At 42.8% G+C, this 22,397-nt stretch overlaps 1 protein-coding gene across 2 annotated transcripts; it reads right to left on the bottom strand.

Moving 5' to 3' along the window:
- Positions 1-15,492: 15,492 nt before the first annotated feature.
- On the bottom strand, positions 15,493-21,622 carry LOC121693957. 2 transcript variants are annotated; one of them, XM_042073847.1, is made up of 11 exons: positions 21,383-21,622; positions 20,631-20,715; positions 20,377-20,526; positions 20,133-20,284; positions 19,882-20,018; positions 19,678-19,771; positions 19,426-19,537; positions 19,092-19,318; positions 18,813-18,984; positions 17,802-17,929; positions 15,493-17,152 (listed from the first exon to the last, which is right to left on the bottom strand). In XM_042073847.1, exons 2-11 carry the CDS (start codon positions 20,710-20,712, stop codon positions 16,835-16,837), a joined length of 1,572 nt encoding a protein of 523 aa, XP_041929781.1. In that variant the 5' UTR covers positions 20,713-20,715; positions 21,383-21,622; the 3' UTR covers positions 15,493-16,834. The 2 variants fall into 2 exon arrangements, with proteins under 2 accessions (XP_041929781.1, XP_041929782.1); XM_042073848.1 differs by having other exon boundaries at positions 20,631-20,718.
- Positions 21,623-22,397: the final 775 nt, after the last annotated feature.

Genomic DNA, 22,397 nt, shown 5'->3' on the forward strand with positions numbered 1-22,397 from the left:
TAGGCGCCCGACAGAAATATTGTTTATTTTGCAAGTGATATCCACACTCTGGCGGTGTTTGACCCCTAGTTTCAGAGCTAAATGCACAGAGGGAGTTCCTAAGCTATATAAGCTAGGCCTATTACACAACATAAATTGTCACTATGCTGGCGACCCAAATAAAATCTCCTACGACGTCTTTGGGAACCAATGCTTTAGACAACATAAGGAACGAAATGGGATTCGGGAACCTTTCTCTCGGGATTTTGCAGGACAGGATTGTTTTGGGGGGGGGGGCAGTAACGTGATTGGGATATGACGGGAGTATTTTTGTGGGCTTGGGTGGGATATGCTGGGAGTATTTGTGTGGACTCGGGTGGGATATGACGGGAGTATTTGTGTGGGATGGGGTGGGAGTGCCATTTGCATCGCCTCACCATGAGCCTGGCCTCCCTGAAGAGCCTCCTCAGCCGGCTGATCCACAGCCGTTGCCTTCTGAAGCATAACAAATTGGTCTCGTGGGTTGACTTTATCACAGGAAAGTGGGTTGACTTTATCACAGGAAATAAATAGCAATCATAAATACCAAATTGAAAATGTACTCACCTCCGGACCTGCGCCCGAAGCCTCCTCACCTCCCTCTCCTGGCCGTCAGCCCCCTCCTCCTCCGCCTCGCTCTGTTAAATCAAAGTGAGACATCATGGGGCAGCCGGTCTGGTGGCCCTCAGCATCTCGACGGCTTTTTTGTGTTTCCTGGTACAGGCAATTCAAGGCTCTAACGCTTGCCTACAAATTAGTCTCCGATTCTGCTCAATTCAATTCAATTTATTGTTCTTACAGAGCGTCAAAACATTACACATGTATCATGGTGCTTTACAGAATGTAGGCAATCAGAGAAAAAAGAAGGCCACAGGGAGGATCAGAGGATGGAGGCTCACTCTTCTCCACAGGAGGATCAGAGGATGGAGGTTCACTCTTGTTCTCCTTAGTTTTATAGCTGGGAAGGAATATGTGAAAAATCATGAAGATAAGGCACTTCTGGATAAGTTTTTGATTTTTGGCAGGGTGTTAGGTATAGGCCTAAGGTTTTCAAAAATCCATGGATACAAGTTGGGGTGGCCCCCCTAGTGGCATTTATCCATAAAATCCAAAATGGCCCCCGCCGAAAAGAAAAAAGGTTATATCTCAGCTTCCTTTAGTCTTAAATTGTTGTATAATGTATTTTCTCTACTTTGTTTGATACAAGGAATCCAATTTTGATATGATCTTCTTATTTTAAGTCCATTTAAATCTAGTATCATAGTCATATTTAGCTCATAAACTGTCAATATCTCTGAAAAAGTCACATTGAAATACTCAGGTCCCTAGACCCATATTTTACCTCCAAGGTATGCTTTTCTTTGATTGGACAGGTCATTATCACTATAGTGATAATAGACATGTTGTGACCAAAAAGACCGTGTTAAGTCTAGACTTACACTGTAAAAATAGGACTTGACTTGTGCTGGACCTGAACACCTGATGGGGTTCTGAACATGCTGGACCTGCTGATGAGACCTTGAGAATGAGGCGGGAGGTTCCAGCAGTAGTGACCTGAGACATAGTTCTAGAGGAGGTGATCTAAGGGGAGTTCTAGAGGAGTTGATCTAAGGGGAGTTCTAGAGGAGGTGAAACTGGGTTCTAGCGGTAGTGACCTGAGACGGAGTTCTAGAGGAGGTGATCTAAGGGGAGTTCTAGAGGAGGTGAGTCTGGGTTCTAGCGGTAGTGACCTTAGATTGGGTTCTAGAGGAGGTAATCTGAGTTCCCCTATATCATCTGTGTGTGTGTGCGCGCTAGTCTATGAATCTGGCAATCATCTCTGTGCGTGTAAGCAAGTCATCAGTAAGTGAATTCAGTTCAATTCAATTCAAGGTTGCTTGAATTAGCATGACTGTTCCAGCAGAGTAATCTTAAGGATAAAAGGACAATATAGCTTCTGTGTCTGTGAACTTCTCCATCAGCTAGTCTCTTTGTGTTAACCCATAAATCATTAGTCAGTGTGGCCGCTGGTTTGTGTGTGTGTGTGTGTGTGTGTTATCATCTGTCTGTAGTCCCGGAGTTTGTATGAATAAACCTACAGAGAGATGGAGGCAGGGAGATGAGAAGACAGGATCTTCAGCAACTCCACTGAAACCTCATTACGCAAGGGAACAGAGGAGAGAGAGATAGAAAGAGAGAGAGAGTCAACAGACATTTCCTCTAAATAACAGATGGGAGCAGGAAGGCCTTGATGTCATCTAGCCCTCATCACTCTCTCTTCCTCCTCCTCATCTAGCCCTCATCACTCTCTCCTCCTCCTCCTCCTCATCTAGCCCTCATCACTCTCTCTTCCTCCTCCTCCTCATCTAGCCCTCATCACTCTCTCCTCCTCCTCCTCCTCCTCCTCATCTAGCCCTCATCACTCTCTCTTCCTCCTCCTCCTCATCTAGCCCTCATCACTCTCTCTTCCTCCTCCTCCTCCTCATCTAGCCCTCATCACTCTCTCTTCCTCCTCCTCCTCATCTAGCCCTCATCACTCTCTCCTCCTCCTCCTCATCTAGCCCTCATCACTCTCTCTTCCTCCTCCTCCCCTCCTCATCTAGCCCTCATCACTCTCTCCTCCTCCTTCCCTCTTGTCTACTGTGAACTCTCCTTCTCTATCCTCCTCTTCTCTATCCTCCTCTTCTCCTCTTCTATCTCCTCTTCTCTATTCTCCTCTTCTCTATCCTCCTCTTCTCTATCCTCCTCTTCTCTATCCTCCTCTTCTATCTCCTCTTCTCTATCCTCCTTTTCTCCTCTTTTATCTCCTCTTCTCTATCCTCTTCTCTGTACTCCTCTTCTTTATCCTCCTCTTCTCCTCTTCTCTATCCTCCTCTTCTCCTCTTCTATATCCTCCTCTTCTCTTTATTAGCATGACTGGGTACAGTGTTGCCAAAGGAAGTGTTACACATAACACAGTAGCATCACAAAACACACACACACACACACACAGATACAGCATACAGTGTAGAAACACACACACACACAGATACAGCATACAGTGTAGAAACACACACAGATACAGCATACAGTGTAGAAACACACACACACAGATAACAGCATACAGTGTAGAAACACACACACACACAGATACAGCATACAGTGTAGATCACACACACACAGATACAGCATACAGTGTAGAAACACACACGCAGATACAGCATACAGTGTAGAAACACACAGACAGATACAGCATACAGTGTAGAAACACACACACACAGATACAGCATACAGTGTAGAAACACACACAGATACAGCATACAGTGTAGAAACACACACAAATACAGCATACAGTGTAAAAACACACACAGATACAGCATACAGTGTAGAAACACACACACACACACACAAATACAGCATACAGTGTAGAAACACACACAGAGATACAGCATACAGTGTAGAAACACACACACACACAGATACAGCATACAGTGTAGAAACACACACACAGATACAGCATACCGTGTAGAAACACACAGATACAGCATAGTGTAGAAACACACATAGATACAGCATACAGTGTAGAAACACACACACACAGATACAGCATACAGTGTAGAAACACACACACACAGATACAGCATACAGTGTAGAAACACACACAGATACAGCATATAGTGTAGAAATACAAACACACGCAGATACAGCATACAGTGTAGAAACACACACAGATACACACAGATATAGCATACAGTGTAGAAACACACACACAGATACAGCATACAGTGTAGAAACACACACACACAGATACAGCATACAGTGTAGAAACACACACAGATATAGCATACAGTGTAGAAACACACACAGATACAGCATACAGTGTAGAAACACACACACACAGATACGGCATACAGTGTAGAAACACACACACACAGGTACAGCATACAGTGTAGAAACACACACACACACACAGATACGGCATACAGTGTAGAAACACACACACAGATACAGCATACAGTGTAGAAACACACACACAGAGATACAGAATACAGTGTAGTGAAAGTGTTGTGAATCAGCCTCATTTCTGTAAATGTACATACTGCGTACTTCTTATGGTCATCTGTGATTTTTGTACCCATGTGTACCCTGTGTGTGTCTTTGGTCTGTATGCAAGCATCCTTTGTTTATCCTTGAATTCAATGAAAGCTTGTCTAGAGGCCTTTGCCTATCACCAGGTGTGAAATGTTGTGTCCAGGCCTCTGAGGAACTTCCCATGAAAGGGGGTAGTTTTAATTAAAAGACAATAGAAGCTGGCCAAAAGGCCACATCCCCCACACACCACACCTTTACCTTACATATTCATACTAGTAGGTCAGTCCTTCTTTTGTGTGTAACTTTAAATATGGTAGACTGTTTCTGTATAGTTAGAGAAGTCAGAGAATACTGAGAAGTCAGAGAATACTGAGAATCTGGTGAAATCCATGATGGGGTGAAACAAACATGTACTTCTCTCCCTTGAGGGCCACTGGCCCCTCATTGAAAAGAATAAAGCCTGGATCCTGATCTTGCATCGTCCTGAGTCTTAAGAGAAATATGGTAGTAAAAATATACTATCAGTAGAAACACACACACACACAGATACAGCATACAGTGTAGATCACACACACACACACACAGATACAGCATACAGTGTAGAAACACACACACAGATACAGCATACCGTGTAGAAACACACAGATACAGCATAGTGTAGAAACACACATAGATACAGCATACAGTGTAGAAACACACACACACAGATACAGCATACAGTGTAGAAACACACACACACACAGATACAGCATACAGTGTAGAAACACACACAGATACAGCATATAGTGTAGAAATACAAACACACGCAGATACAGCATACAGTGTAGAAACACACACAGATACACACAGATATAGCATACAGTGTAGAAACACACACACAGATACAGCATACAGTGTAGAAACACACACACACAGATACAGCATACAGTGTAGAAACACACACAGATATAGCATACAGTGTAGAAACACACACAGATACAGCATACAGTGTAGAAACACACACACACAGATACGGCATACAGTGTAGAAACACACACACACAGGTACAGCATACAGTGTAGAAACACACACACACACACAGATACGGCATACAGTGTAGAAACACACACACAGATACAGCATACAGTGTAGAAACACACACACAGAGATACAGAATACAGTGTAGTGAAAGTGTTGTGAATCAGCCTCATTTCTGTAAATGTACATACTGCGTACTTCTTATGGTCATCTGTGATTTTTGTACCCATGTGTACCCTGTGTGTGTCTTTGGTCTGTATGCAAGCATCCTTTGTTTATCCTTGAATTCAATGAAAGCTTGTCTAGAGGCCTTTGCCTATCACCAGGTGTGAAATGTTGTGTCCAGGCCTCTGAGGAACTTCCCATGAAAGGGGGTAGTTTTAATTAAAAGACAATAGAAGCTGGCCAAAAGGCCACATCCCCCACACACCACACCTTTACCTTACATATTCATACTAGTAGGTCAGTCCTTCTTTTGTGTGTAACTTTAAATATGGTAGACTGTTTCTGTATAGTTAGAGAAGTCAGAGAATACTGAGAAGTCAGAGAATACTGAGAATCTGGTGAAATCCATGATGGGGTGAAACAAACATGTACTTCTCTCCCTTGAGGGCCACTGGCCCCTCATTGAAAAGAATAAAGCCTGGATCCTGATCTTGCATCGTCCTGAGTCTTAAGAGAAATATGGTAGTAAAAATATACTATCAGTAGAAACACACACACACACAGATACAGCATACAGTGTAGATCACACACACACACACACAGATACAGCATACAGTGTAGAAACACACACACACACACAGATACAGCATACAGTGTAGAAACACACACAGATACAGCATACAGTGTAGAAACACACACACACACAGATACAGCATACAGTGTAGAAACACACACAGATACAGCATACAGTGTAGAAATACACACACACACAGATACACACAGATATAGCATACAGTGTAGAAACACACACACAGATACAGCATACAGTGCAGAAACACACACAGATACGGCATACAGTGTAGAAACACACACACACAGATACAGCATACAGTGTAGAAACACACACACACACACAGAGATACAGCATACAGTGTAGAAACACACACACACACAGATACAGCATACAGTGTAGAAACACACACAGATACAGCATACAGTGTAGAAACACACAGATACAGCATACAGTGTAGAAACATGTGAGCACAGAACACACAGGAGTAGAACTAATACTAGGATGAGGTGTGTGTATATGTGTTTTTACGTGTGTGTGCGCTTGTGTGTGTATGTGTGTGTGTGTATATGTGTGTGTGTGCGCTTGTGTGTATATATGTGTGTGTGTATATATGTGTGTGTGTGTGTGTGTATATATGTGTGTGTGTGTGCACTTGTGTGTATGTGTGTGTATATGTGTGTGTGTATACAGGGGCACAGCTACCCATTTTTTGAGGGGTATGCAACAACAAATTGGCGCCCCCCCCCCCCCCCCCCAAAAAAAAAAAAAAAAACCACAAACAACTAAAGTAAACTTAGTGAAAATTATTCTTTTTTAAGAAATTATGCCAATTTGAACTTGAAGTATTGTTAAATGGTGCATTGTCACTTTAAGACTTTAAGAGAGTCTAAATGGTTCTCATAACGTCCTTTTGCCAGCTGTTGCTCACAAAGGATAAGGCTGATCCAACTCTAGCCTTTGTTTGCCACATTATCAGCACAATATTAAGCTATTAATGTTAGGATTGTTAGGAAATGGAAACATGTAATGAGTTGTTGCTAGCGTGACATTTCTGTTTGCAGTTTGCCATTAAAAGTTCAGTATGAGCATGGTAGCCACCTAGCTATCTTAATGGAATAGGTTATGTTTCAATCGTCATATGCTTAGCAAACGCTAGTCTGTTAACATGAATATTTACAAGCCTCCAAGCACAGACGTCACACTTTAAATCCTACCTGTTGCTTTTCACCATCCACTTATTTAACTACTGTCGCATCCCTTGACATCCCATCTCATTTCCCTCTTTCTTTTTCTATTTTTAGTCGCTGACAGCTTTTTTGCTGCATCCATCTTTTTCCATATATGGCAACTCACTACTCGTACCTGCTCACTCAGCGCTCACGGCGCCCCCACTCCCTCTTCTATGTCAGAATTCTATGATGGAATCTTATGAGAGAGGGCGCCTACTCTAGCCTGTTAGTCCTCTAAAATGTTATAGAACATTGAGAAAATGCAGAAATGATTTAGAAACGTACAACAGCAGCAACATATAGAATATACCAAATATATTATTATTATTATTATTATTTTTACCATCGCTTTGGCGCCCCCACGGTGCTGCGCCCCTATATGCGCCGCATATAGCGCATACCCACTTTTTGCGCCACTGTGTGTATATATGTGTGCGTGTGTGCGTGCACTTGTGTGTGTGTGTGCGCGCTTGTGTGTGTGTGTGTGTATATATGTGTGTGTGTGTGCATGTGTGTGTATATGTGTGTGTGTGTGTGTATATATGTGTGTGTGTATGTGTGCATGCACTTGTGTGTGTGTGTATATATGTGTGTGTGTGTGTTTTTACACTCAGGACTCAGCAGAGCATCAGGCGTGTGTCGTCATGTGAGGAGATGTCTGTCCTTCCCTCCAGCACATGTGGAGAAATGAAGCTCTCCTCCTCTCCTCCCCTCTTTTCCTCTCCTCTTCTCCCCTCTTCCCTTCTTCTCCTCTCCTCCTCCTCCCCTCCTCTCCTCTTTTCCTCTCATCTCCTCTCCTCCCCTCTTTTTCCTCTCCTCCCCTCTTCTCTTCTACTCCCTTCTTCTCCTCTTCTCCTCTCATCCCCTCTCCTCCCCTCTTTTCCTCTCCTCCCCTCTTCTCCTCTCCTCCCTTCTTCTCCTCTTCTCCCCTCTCCTCCCTCCTCCTCTCCTCTCCTCCCCTCTTCTCCTCTCCTCCATTCTTCTCCTCTCCTCCCCTCTTCTCTCTCTCCACTTAAATCTCTCTCTATCATCCCTTATTCCAGTTAAACGTCTCTTCCTCTTGTCCTCCTCTCTCTGCCCTCCTCCTCCTCTCTCCTCTCTCTCCCTCTCTCTCTCTCTCTCTCTCTCTGGTCTGTTGAAAGGGGACTGAGCTGTGGCTTCCTCTCTTGGTGGTTTTGTGTGTGTGTGTGTGTGTGTGGTGGTTTGTGTGTGTGTGTGTGGTGGTGGTTTGTGTGTGTGTGTGTGGTGGTTTGTGTGTGTGTGTGTGTGTGGTGGAGCTTATGTGGTGGTTTGTGTGGTGGAGCTGAAATATTCATGTTGTGTTGAATGATTGAGGGGCGGCATCATTATTTCACTGCCTGTCTGCTCCGGTTTGAAGCGTTGGAGTGAGTGTTAGTGTGGCTTCACAGCCCCTCTTAGCGAGCTGTGTCCCTCTGCGCCTGCCGTACAGCCCTGGGTCCCCAGAGAGGCCCATGGGACTTTGAGGCTGTTTGCTGCTCTTCAAGGCTGCTGTAGTCATTACCTTTCTCCAGTCGTTACCTTCTCCACCCCTCCTCTCCACCCCTCCCTCCTCTACCTCTCTTCTCTCCTCTCCACCCCTCCTCTCCACCCCTCCCTCCTCTACCTCTCTTCTCTCCTCTCCCTCTCCACCTCTTCTCTTCTCTCCTCTCCCTCTCCACCTCTTCTCTTTACTCCCTCTCCACCTCTTCTCTCTCTACTCCCTCTCTCCTCTCCACCCCTCCCTCCTCTACCTCTCTTCTCTCCTGTCCCTCTTTTCTCTCTACTCCCTCCCTTCTCTCTCTCTCTCTCTCTCTCCCTCTCCCTCTCTTGTGTGTCTACTCACGCGGCATGATTGACAGGCTGTGATGTCTCCTGAGAGTTTGCTGTTGTCGGGGGTGAATACCATAACACCCTCCGTCACGTCTAGCTTAGACTAAACACCACTAACCTTCACACACACACAAACACGTCCCCACTTTTAAATCCTGTTAGACACGCACACACTGTCGTGTTTCTTAAACATTTATTGGGCACAGAACTCTAAGACCCAGCGCACTAAAGGAACCTGAGAATGCCTGAGGCGGTTCTGCAGTTCTCACAGGTCTTGGAAGGAGAACATGCCACATGCCAACAACATTTTTCTAATAGATAAATAAGTTATTATTATATAATTCATTATAATATTATTCATTATATTAGCACATTTGGTTTAATAAAACAAACTCCATTCCGTCAAGAGATGTCGGATTCAAACACAAACACACACACATACACACAAACACATGCACACAAACACAAACACACACATACACACACAAACACACACACAAACACACACACCAACACACACGCACAAACACTCACACACACACATGTTTTAATGTCACAGAAACAACACATAATCCACATGTAGTCCAGCACAAGCATCTTGAGGATATGAGCACACACACACGCACGCACACACACACACAAACATACACACTCATCCTCATGCACAAACAGCTCTGTTATGCACCCAGCGCAAGTGCCAAATGTCACATATGCTTTCACTCAGCACCTAAGGAGACCCCCACACACACACACACACACACACACACACATGCTCGAATGCACCCAAAGCAGGAGCTGCATAAAAACGACCCCCAGACTCAGCTCTATGAGTCTGCATGAAGATGGGGCAGTTAGTATGCACTAGATAGCCTACCAGGCAGTTAGTATGCACTAGATAGCCTACCAGGCAGTGAGTATGCACTAGATAACCTACCAGGCAGTTAGTATGCACTAGATAGCCTACCAGGCAGTGAGTATGCACTAGATAACCTACCAGGCAGTTAGTATACCCTAAGACCAGACCTCTAGATAACCTACCAGGCAGTTAGTATACCCTAAGACCAGACCTCTAGATAACCTACCAGGCAGTTAGTATGCACTAAGACCAGACCTCTAGATAACCTGCTGTGCACTGAGATGAATCCCAGAGAGCAGTCAGGAGAGTCTAAGACGACTCCCAGCAGACGATGATTTGTATGCGTAAACTACACCAACCCAATGAGAGAGTGCACTAAACTACACCAACCCAATAAGACAGTGTACTAAACTACACCAACCCAATGAGAGAGTGCACTAAACTAAACTACACCAACCCAATGAGAGAGTGCACTAAACTAGTGCACTAAACTACACCAACCCAATGAGAGAGTGCACTAAACTACACCAACCCAATGAGACAGTGCACTAAACTAAACTACACCAACCCTATGAGAGAGTGCACTAAACTACACCAACCCAATGAGAGAGTGCACTAAACTAAACTACACCAACCCAATGAGAGAGTGCACTAAGCTAGTGCACTAAACTACACCAACCCAATGAGAGAGTGCACTAAACTACACTAACCCAATGAGAGAGTGCACTAAACTACACTAACCCAACTAACCCAATGAGAGAGTGCACTAAACTACACCAACCCAATGAGAGAGTGCACTAAACTACACCAACCTAATGAGAGAGTGCACTAAACTAGTGCACTAAACTACACTAACCCAATGAGAGAGTGCACTAAACTACACTAACCCAACTAACCCAATGAGACAGTGCACTAAACTACACCAACCCAATGAGAGAGTGCACTAAACTACACCAACCCAATGAGAGAGTGCACTAAACTACACCAACCTAATGAGAGAGTGCACTAAACTAGTGCACTAAACTACACCAACCCAATGAGACAGTGCACTAAACTACACCAACCTAATGAGAGAGTGCACTAAACTACACCACACCAACCCAATGAGAGAGTGCACTAAAGTAGTGCACTAAACTACACCAACCCAATGAGAGAGTGCACTAAACTAAACTACACCAACCCAATGAGAGAGTGCACTAAACCAGTGCACTAAACTACACCAACCCAATGAGAGAGTGCACTAAACTACACCAACCTAATGAGAGAGTGCACTAAACTACACCACACCAACCCAATGAGAGAGTGCACTAAAGTAGTGCACTAAACTACACCAACCCAATGAGAGAGTGCACTAAACTAAACTACACCAACCCAATGAGAGAGTGCACTAAACTACACCACACCAATCCAATGAGAGAGTGCACTAAACTACACCAACCCAATGAGAGAGTGCACTAAACTACACCAACCCAATGAGAGAGTGGATGTTGCTTTTGTTCACAAGAAAATATGATTAATTTCCTCTGCTACTGGTTGGCCGTTGACTTCCCACAGCGATCAAACCTGTTATTAAGACATTGTGAAGAACTCAACAACCTCGCTTAAGTGACTTCCCACAGCGATCAAACCTGTTATTAAGACATTGTGAAGTACTCAACAACCTCGCTTGAGTGTCAGAGCATTCTGAAGTACTCAACAACCTCGCTTAAGTGGCAGAGCACAACTAACAGCTCTTAACAACAACAACAATGCTTTCATGAGCATTTCACTGGGCTTGGCAAGCAGCCACTTTCCTTCATCAGTGTTTGTTTTGAGTAATGCCCATGAAACCTCCAGGAGGCTCATCAGACCCACTCCTCCCCATGCTCACACCCCTCCCCTGAGTGTGTGTGTGAACGTGAGGCACTCATTTGTACAGTGCTTTCAGTGTGTGTGTGTGTGTGAACGGCACTCATTTGTACAGTGCTTTGAGTGTGTGTGTGTGTGTGTGTGTGTGAACGGCACTCATTTATTTGTACAGTGCTTTGAGTGTGTGTGTGTGTGTGTGTGTGTGAACGGCACTCATTTATACAGTGCTTTGAGTGTGTGTGTGTGTGTGTGTGTGTGTGTGTGTGCGTGTGTGAACGGGACTCATTTGTACAGTGCTTTGAGTGTGTGTGTGTGTGTGTGTGTGTGCGTGTGTGAACGGGACTCATTTGTACAGTGCTTTGAGTGTGTGTGTGTGTGTGTGTGTGTGTGTGTGTGTGAACGGGACTCATTTGTACAGTGCTTTGAGTGTGTGTGTGTGTGTGTGTGTGTGTGTGTGTGTGAACGGGACTCATTTGTACAGTGCTTTGAGTGTGTGTGTGTGTGTGTGTGTGTGCGTGTGTGAACGGGAGCGTACCTATGTTCCCCGGGTCCTATGTTCCCCGCTTTGTAAACCCTTTTGTAAACCCCGAGGAACATAGGAATGACCCCGTGTGAACGGGTGACTGTGAGACACTCATTTGTACAGTGCTTTGAGTGTGTGTGTGTGAACGGGTGACCGTGAGACACTCATTTGTGCAGTGCTTTGAGTGACAAGTTCCCCTTGGCTAAGATGTGAGGTAGTTGATGGTAACGAAAAAATGTTCTGTTCGCACTGCGAAGAGGCAGGATGACGCGACGGATTCAATAATTTGAGAATGTCTGCTCTCATTGAACATAGTCAGAGCAATGACCATGTTGCGGCGCTCAATTTAACGCCACAGCAGGTTGCGATGAAAGGCCACTATGACAAGTCTCTCTCTATGTCTCTCTCTATGTCTGATGAGGTTCGGTCGGATGTATTAGCAATGAAGGAGGACATTTTGTCCGAGCTCAAAAATACAGTCGCCACACTGAATGTCACAGTTGCTACACATGGTCAGCAAATCCAAGACTTAGAAGAGGGTCTTACTACAGTGGACAGTAAAGTTTCAGACCTGGAGAGAAACTACACTGACCTGATGGCAGAAACAGGGAAACTGCGTTCAAGGCTGGATGACTTGGAGAATAGATCACGCAGACAAAATATCAGAGTCATAGGTCTGCCTGAGAAAATGGAAGGTCCCCAGCCCTCCGTTTTCCTCGAGACCTTGTTGGTGGAAGTGTTCGGGGGAGACAACTTTCCTAAGGCGCCGGAGGTTGACCGGGCGCACCGCTCTTTACGTCCCCTGGATCTGTCCAAACCCCCGAGGGCAATGACCTGGTTCTGTGAGTCTGATTCACTAGGCTGAATCACTCTTGTCTTCCAAACATAAACAATAGTTTGTTGACTTTTTAGCTAGCATTATAAAGCAAAAGTCTCATGTAGATTATCTTTGTTAAGATGTTAAAATGTTCTCTTTTTTCCCTGTCCTTCATTTCTGATATGGACACTTACAACTATGGGACATTGATACCTTTATGAGTGAACTGTTAGTGTTTAATGTTATGCTGATTACAAAGATCTGTTACACCCAGTAGAATGTTTATTAGGTATATTTAAAAACGACATTCCTTCAGTTACGGGAGACGTGTAAAGTGGAGGAACATGGTAGTTAGCTATATCCAAAGCAAGTCTACTAGAATTGTAGGGGGGTTAATGCACTTTGTTCGGGTAAGTGTATAGAGGGGAGAGGGTTGTGCATCACTTACATAAGCTTTCTATGTCTCTTATTTAGCACATGTTGAGCAATACTCAGCAATTGCCGCATTCTAAAATCATTAAGCTTCCTTTTATGTTTTTTTTTCTTCTTTTTTTATATTATTAGCTTTTAATTCTCTCTCTTTATGGTATTATCTTTATTACTGAATTTGGTAACACAACTAACCTTAAAGGATGAGTAACACTAGAGATATACACTTCATCACATGGGATGTGAAGGGCCTTAATAACCCAGTCAAAAGGAATAGGGTGTTAGCTCGTCTTGCAGATCTCAAAAGGAATAGGGTGTTAGCTCGTCTTGCAGATCTCAAAGGGAATAGGGTGTTAGCTCGTCTTGCAGACCTCAAAAGGAATAGGGTGTTAGCTCGTCTTGCAGACCTCAAAGGGAATAGGGTGTTAGCTCGTCTTGCAGACCTCAAAGGGAATAGAGTGTTAGCTCGTCTTGCAGATCTCAAAGCTGACAGAGTCTTTGTTCAGGAAGCCCACTTACGCACAACTGAGGCCCTCAAAATGAAAAGGAAATGGATAGGTGACATCATCCACTCTGGGTTTAATGCAAGGGCTAGAGGGACAGCCATTATCATACGGAACGGTATACCTTGGGTTAGCGAAGTTGTCATACCAGATAAAGATGGCAGGTTTGTTATTGCATCTGGACAATTGTGTAGCAAGCAGGTCGTTTTGGCCTGTGTGGATGCTCCTAATTGGGATGACAGTGACTTTATAATCAAACGTTTCTCCCGAATGTTGACAACCACCTCCTCATAATAGGGGGAGATTTGAATTGTGCTGTGGATCCTACTTTGGACCGATCCTCACCAAGGGCTATTCCCCTGTCTGAATCAGCCACAGCCATTAAACATATAATGGAGGAATACAGTCTGTTTGATCCCTGGAGATTTGCAAATCCAAACAGCAAGGTTTTTTCTTTCTTCTCGCCAGTACAACAGACTTACTCCCGAATCGACTTTTTTCTGCTTGACACTAAGCTAATCCCCTCGGTTAGACAGACAACCTATCACAGTATCACTATCTCAGACCATGCCCCTGTTTCATTTCATTTAACTTTCACTGACTGCCCTGTAGCACACAGAATCTGGCGTTTAAATCCACTCATGTTATCCAACCCAGAGTTTACAGAAGCAATTAAAGTACATATACAGGTATTTTTGGACACAAACTCCTCAGAGGAGACCACATTTGGTACTCTCTGGGAAACACTCAAAGCGTGTCTGAGGGGCCACATTATCAGCATTGCTGCCTACAAAAAAAAAACTTCGCTCAAGTACGCTATCTGACTTATCAGACAAAATCAAACATCTAGATATCCAACATGCTATATCTCCCTCTCCGGATTTATATCAGAAAAGGCTAAAATTGCAAAGCATGTTTGACCTGGCATCTACTGCAGAGGCAGAACAACAACTGCTTAGAGCACGCCATCTGGTTTATGAACAGGGTGATAAGGTTGGAAGGTTATTGGCCCATCAGATTCGCCAGTCATATGCTTCACGATATATATCAAAAATTAAAGACCTGTCTGGGAACTTTATCACTGACCAAAAAAGGATTAATGCCACATTTGCTCATTATTATAGCAACTTGTACACTTCTGAATGCAACCCAAATATTGAGAGTATAGCAGCATTTTTCCAAAACCTAAAATTTCCAGTACTTAATGAGGATGATAGGGCAGATTTAGAACGCCCTCTGGTACACAGTAAAAAACATAGTGTCAATTTTACTCTTTAAGAGTTGAATTTAACTCTGTGTCAGATAACATTTGGTCCCACCCTAAATTAGTGTAAAATTTACTCTGTAGCCAGTGTAAGATTTTCAGAGTTAATTTTACTCTATTTTGTGTCACAATTTACAATGAAATGTGTAAAAACATGTAACACTGTGATCTGTTTACACTGTGAGAGTAAAATTATTTCACTACATAGAGTAGTTTCCACTCTAAATAGGCTATTCTTAAAATACACTATATAGTGTATATTTATTTTATTTTATTTTAATGAAATAGTAATGTTTTTAACTGCTATAATATAAGACAATACACACCATCAGGTACTGTAGCACCATTTATTTCCTGATAACTCCTCAGAGATAACAATATGGGACAACATACATAGTAGTGTCATTCTCTCCACATGACATTTGTATGTCAAAAGGCCTTGGATAAGGCAGATCATCAACTTGAAAAGCAACAAAAACTTTCTTAGTCCTAGTCACTTCATAAGCAAAGAAATGTTCTTGGAAAGCTACTGTAAATAAAGGTATGGTGAGCAGCACTGGTTTGTTCTGTATGATCACAACTGATTCAATCTGGTAAAACAGAGGCATTTCACATAGAACTTCACCACAAACGACCAGGTGTTGGCGGTATGCATACCCATTGTGCTTAGCCCACGTCACTTTAATAACCTTATCAAAATTGGACATTTTCATTTGCATAGCAATCACTGAACCACCATTAATCATATTTAAAGACACACTTTTTCCTGGACCAATGTCCAAGCGAATAAACGTTGTTGAGGATCGCCACTTGTGTGCCATATAATTTTGGTGCTTTTTGGCCAATGTTTTTGTGACATTTTTAAAGGACTTCAGTTGTTTCTTGAAAAAATTATGTTTGCCTTCGTATCTCATGCACCAGCTATGGAGTACAGGTCCTATTTTCTGAATGCAGCGAGGATAGTGAATTAGGAAATGGTGTTTTGGTAAAAGTTTTTTCTGAGGATATACCTCCGTTTATGATGTTCAACAATCAAATGTTTCAAATACACACACAGGCCTTGAGATAACGTGGGAGAGAATACAAGGTTTACTATCTGTAATAACAAAATAAGCAGGGCCCAGTGTTGGTTTGTAGAGGCTACCAAATCTCCAAATATAAGGGGAACATTCCTCAGTAAGCACCATGACTGAATTGCGTTTAGTCCCAAATCATTAGACTCTGCACTTAAATTCACAGCCAATTCAAAGCTCTTTTGCATGCTCATGAATTTCCTGCACAATATCCTCCATAGAGGTCACAAAAGAATTAACAACAGACTGGGCAACACCTGCTGCCTTTAGATCTGAAATGACAGAGGCACAACTATTTACAAGGTGTTCTGACGATAATGCTGGCTCTGACTCAACCTCAGCCTCATATGTCTCTTCTGCGGGATTTGCATTAGTACTATCAAGAACAGTTTGACAATGTGGTGGTTCAGTTTCAACAATAACATCACATGCACTATTCACATGACACTTATTCAGATGCTTCCTAAGACCAGAAAAACTATTGAAAAAAACGTGAGCATCCCACTTGGCCACATTGAAGATAAAGAGTCCTTCCCGTACAGAGTCCATGTATTACTTTGAGGTGCTTTACTAGATTGTTTGCGCCACCAAAGACATTGCTGCAAAGAAAGCACCTCATTGTTTAATTTCAAGAGTGCCTAACGCATCATTCTCGCTCGCAACTCTGCAATTCTTGGCGTTTCCTTAGTTTTCCCCACGTCAATGTTGTAAATGGTAGTTTGCAGAAAAGTGAACAAGTTGTTCAAGACAGGACTGTAAGATGTACCAAACACATAGTGGGCCTTGAAGAGCTCATCCAGGGCTCCAACCGAGCTGGTGGCTTGGCATGGAAGTGCATGCTTGTCGATGGCAATGAAGAAAGAGTGAATGCTGCTTTTTTTGGGTCCCTGAGCAAGGAGGTAGGGCTGACTGCTTTGAGCGATGTTGTTATGATGCTGCTGCACGCTTGTTCCCGTCTATAACAAAACACATTCAACAACACTATTTATTAAAACAAGAACATGAGATCACTCCAATCTCTAAACAATTTAAGGATTCAAGAATTTTATGTCACATGCATAGAATTACTTGCGCAAAGCACATGCAGTGAAACTGTAAGGTTCTCCAGAAGAAAGAAAGGTTCAAAGGGAAGAGTGCTGTGTGTGGGATAGGTGCTCGTAGTAGTATGTGGTGTATAACGGTGTGTGTGTGTGTGTGTGTGTGTGTACTGTAGAACTTTGAGTGATGACAGAAATGAGATAGATAAAATGATACAATGATGTTTGAGGGGATGCACGGCTGCAGTGTGTGTGTTTGGGGGTGAGTGATGTTTGAGTGTAGGGTGGTGTTGACAAAGGGGTAGTGGAGTGTGGGTGGGGTGGAGTTGCGGTGTGTGTGTATGATAGTAGAGTGATGTTTGAGGGGGGTGTGGTGTTGATGGCGGGGTGGGGGGGTAGTGGAGTGATGTTTGAGGGTGTGTGGTGTTGTTGGCAGGGGGTGGGTGGATAGTGGAGTGATAATTGAGGGTGTGTGGTGAGGGGTGGTGTGATGTTTGGAGTTTGAGGTGTTGTTGGTAGGGGGTGGGTGGTGGTGGGAGGGATGAGGTTTGATTAATGTCTAGTGTACCTTTTGGAATTTGATGAGGTGATCAACTGCATTAGATGCTGATATCTTCCCTGGCCTCTTTCGTCCCTGTGCAGATGGTGGTAGCAGATGTAGCAGCAGTATGATGGCAGACATGTCACTGTCCCAGCCTAGAGGCCAACAAGTATCAGGTTAAAGCGATATTCCACCATTTGGGGAATTAAGCTCATTTTCCACCTCCCCTCGAGCAAAACAATTGATGTTTACCTTTTTCCCGTTCATCCAGCCGTTCTGTGAGTCTGGTGATACAACTTTTAGCTACAGCCTAGCATAGATCATTGAATCTGATTAGACCGTTAGCTTCTCGCCTGCTAGCATCACGTTTAAAAGTTACTAAGATTTCCGGTAATTTTCCTATTTAATACTTGTCTCCTCTCAAGTTAGAAAGTGTAATAAGACCAACGGAAAATGAAACGTGGCGATTTTCTAAGCTGATTTGACTTGGAACTATACTCTCACTCCAGCGTAATAATCAAGGAACACCATGGGTGCAGCAGCACAATGATATCATGCTGCACCTGAAAATAGTCCCTGTAAGCTAACTTCCAACAACAAGGTTGAGCTGCAGCAGACGTGACTGGATTATTACGCCTGAACGAGAGTATAGTTCCATGTCAAATCAGCCTAGAAAATCGCCACGTTTCATTTTCCGTTGCTCTTATTACACTTTCTAACTTGAGAGGAGACAAATATTAAATAGGAAAATTACCGGAAATCTTAGTAACTTTTAAACATGATGCTAGCAGGTGAGAAGTTAACGGTCTAATCAGATTCAATGATCTATGCTAGGCTGTAGCTAAAAGTTGTATCGCCAGACTCACAGAATGAGGCTGGATGAACGGGAAAAAGGTAAACATCAATTGTTTTGCTCGAGGGGAGGTGGAAAATGAGCTTAATTCCCCAAATGGTGGAATATCCCTTTAACATTATGCCATCATTTTCCACCATCCTCAATATATTTAGCAACATGCTTCTCCACATTCAAAGACTTACCTTTTTCAACTTCAGTAGATGTCTCAGCGTTGCGCATTAAATCAAGAAGGTCTGTGGAGGGGACCAGTCCATGGCTTTCCTTAATGACTCCTGCTTTGAAAGTGGTAGGCCACCTCTCCAGGAACTTGTTGGCAGTCTGCTCACCAAACATCACTCTAAAATCTTGTTCTATCTGTAGTTTGAAAAAGAAAAAAAGAAGAAAAGGAGGACAACCTGAGTTGGTACCTTGTGCTACATTTTACAATATGTCTCAGTATTCAATGAATGTAGATGCCATACCAGTCCTGGTGTGTCTAGGAACCGTGGAAATACTGAGAAGACCTCTGCTGATTTGTGCTCATCATTGACCATGGCGTGGCGGTATACGAAAGTGACTTTCATCTTTTCACGGATGGTCTCCTCATCAGCAGTGTGTCTCAACAAAGCGATAGCGCATTCCACTTCCTCGTCAGTCAGGACTCTGTCGGCAGTAAAGGGTCTAGTACACCCATGGCCTGGCCCACCAACTTTAGAACAAGACAATTTTGTTGTTGCTGTTAATAACTACACAGTTTTATATCCTCCTTTAAACACATTTCACAGGTTGATAATTCCACCTCATGATAAATATTACCTTTAGGAGATTGACTAACTGCAGGACCTCTTTCCTCAGCAGCTTTTCGTTGAATTGTCTTCAACCGCCATGCAATGTAGCCTGAACCACTTTCAGGATCGTAGTAATGTTCCTATGTATAATGTATGCACAGTGTGATATATACATTCATATGATCTCTGAGCTTTGGATAAAAGCGTCTGCTAAATGCATAAATGTAAATGTAAATCTCAGCAGTTCGAAGGGCAAATATATTTTAAAACCTTTACTTACATAGCCATTCTGTGAATATGGGTCTTCAAGGTATGGAAACAGAGCGACAATCCCCTGTGCATACATCACTTTTACACTCCGGGGCGGAGATGTCCTGGTGTATTCAATAATCAACATTCATAGATAGCATTGAACAACATGACCTAAACAATAATTGCGATGTTTAAACAATGTCTCATGATAACATATTTGATCCATGCTTACCCATGTGTTTCCGTCATCTCTGCAGTAAGTATGTTGATGAGCTGTCTTCTGGTTGAATCTGTAATTGATTTTGTTTTCGCATACTCCTCCATGACACGGTCACCTCCAGGCTTTGTCGTCAAGATTTTTTCAATCAGCTAAGAAATAAAATGTGCAGAATTGTATTTTGAAAAATACTTGGCAATTATGAAACAAATAAAATGCACCTCAAATTAAACATATGAATCAAACTCCCCACACACACAACTCACAGCTTTTGCTTCATAGTTAATGCGGCAAGGCCTTTTAGGTTGACTTCCTTCGGCTGCAACTGGCTCCTCAGCTGGGTCACACAACGAGAAGTTGAGGATCACTGTGTCTTCAGATGCAATAGAGCATGGAGATGATGTGGACTGAGGGTTACCTGAGCATTGGGAAATAAGAACACAATTACATAGTTCAACACTTCCACTTCAACGATGTGTGTGTAGTCTTATGCAGGTAGGCAGCAATTACCAGGTGCTTCATTGGCCAATGAAATTAGGAAAGGTCCATGGAACTCTTGTACGATCTCCTCAAAAACCTCAGAGTCGACCTCTGTGTTAGACTGGTCATAAACCTTGATGTCCAACCGTCTGTCTTCAGCAATGTTAAATTTTAGACTCACTAGAGTAAAAGAAATAAACAGTGCACAAAATGTTCTGATGAGAAACAATTGCAATATGCCACCACTTGATTAGGCTACTTTCAATCCACATTTAGTGACTAACCTTCTCTCAAGAAATCACCGAACGTTAGTTCAGGCAGCTTGATGTACTTCTGCACTCCGCCAAACGAGACACGCAGCAGCATTTTCTGTTAAATTTAAATTTAAGGAAGGTTGAATAACTGTTAATATCCATCAAAATATTCTCTGAAGAATCAGAGCAAAGTTATTAGAAAACGTAATGGTCTAATAAACACTAATGGACTTATGGTATCAATAGGCTGATATACGGGGTGCTAATAAACTTGTTAGCTGAGAGTATAACCTCCTGTCTTTCTAATGACTTTCTAGCCATTCAGCAATTGTTGAAATTACTCTCAATGTCTGGTTTCAGACAGGCACAAGTCAAGCACGACAACAAAACATCTTGCAAATTATTTCAACTTGGGCAGAAACCACGTTGTCAAGCTAACTTGCTAACATTTTGGTACGTTAACCCAACATCACCCACCCGGCCGAACAACTTCAATTATCACTAACCCATACATTGCACGGTGTTAACAAGTAAATAAAGTCTGAAATGTGTCATTTAAATGAATTTCGTTATCAACTGTATTACTTCTAAGTTCTTGACGTGGTATTGCAGTCGAATGCATCTGAACTTGAAGTCAGTGAGGTATATTGATTAGCTAACTACATCTATGCATGCCTAGCTTAACTTAATACGCCTACCATCGTCAATGTATTGCAAAAAGTTGGCCGTAAGTGGAAAAATATCTAGATGGTGAAAACCTACAAATGTTCATACAAACTTACCACGACAGGTCTGCTAGTGGGGAAAGAGACGATTTCCAACGTGCCACTGCCAGCTTGAGCTCCAGTTCAGTTCTAGGATTTTCCGCGGGGAATCATCACCATGTAGAGTAGATTTGGTCATTGTGTGCATGTTGGACTTAACTCTCACTTTTGACACTACTATTTAGACGATTTTACTCTGTACATTGTTATAATTACTCTATCCAGAGGAAAATAGGTTTACTCTGCAATAATGACACTCCATTTTTTACTGTGTACAAAATGAAATCCAAGCCGCTACCTCTAGCTTACAATCAGGAAAATCCCCAGGTCCTGATGGGATACCCGTAGAATTTTACAAAAATTAACTCACACCTCTACTGCAAAACATGTGTTTAGAATCCCTAGACATTGGCCATCTGCCACATACATTATGCCAAGCATCTATTTGCCTTATAGCCAAAAAAGAAAAGGACCCCACACTATGTGGATCCTATCGACCAATTTCCCTTCAGACCCTGTGTCCATTACAATGGATGTCACATGACAGGGGCTTTTTTTTTTACTTTTTGCAATGTTTAACACCACTTGAACCCTCAAGTCCATATAATTGGACTTTTAACAACCAATCAAACGGCAGTATAGCTTTGCTTGTTGATGTATGAAAAAAATCCACCACATGGAAGAGAGGCATGGCAGGGCTTCACCCCACACGTCGACGTAAGGACCATTTTCAACAGTTATATTCATATTTATAGATATTTTATAGAAGATTTCATAGTTTTGATACTATGTTGAAAGATGTGTTATGCCCCCTGCTAGGGTCAGGGAACTATAACAAAGCTAAATAAAGCAAGGGCAAAATACGGCAGACAACGGAGGATAAATTTGAAAATAATCAATAATTTATTATAATTAAACTAGAACATAAATTAATGCAAAAAGCAATGTTCTAAACAAATAGCAAGTGAAGGCCAGAAGGCCAAAAAACGAAGCCGCCCAATTTCCAGGCCGCAAGCTATGTGATGGATAGGCA

The sequence above is a fragment of the Alosa sapidissima genome, chromosome 20 (genome assembly GCF_018492685.1).
Source record: "Alosa sapidissima isolate fAloSap1 chromosome 20, fAloSap1.pri, whole genome shotgun sequence".
Lineage (NCBI taxonomy): Eukaryota > Metazoa > Chordata > Actinopteri > Clupeiformes > Clupeidae > Alosa > Alosa sapidissima.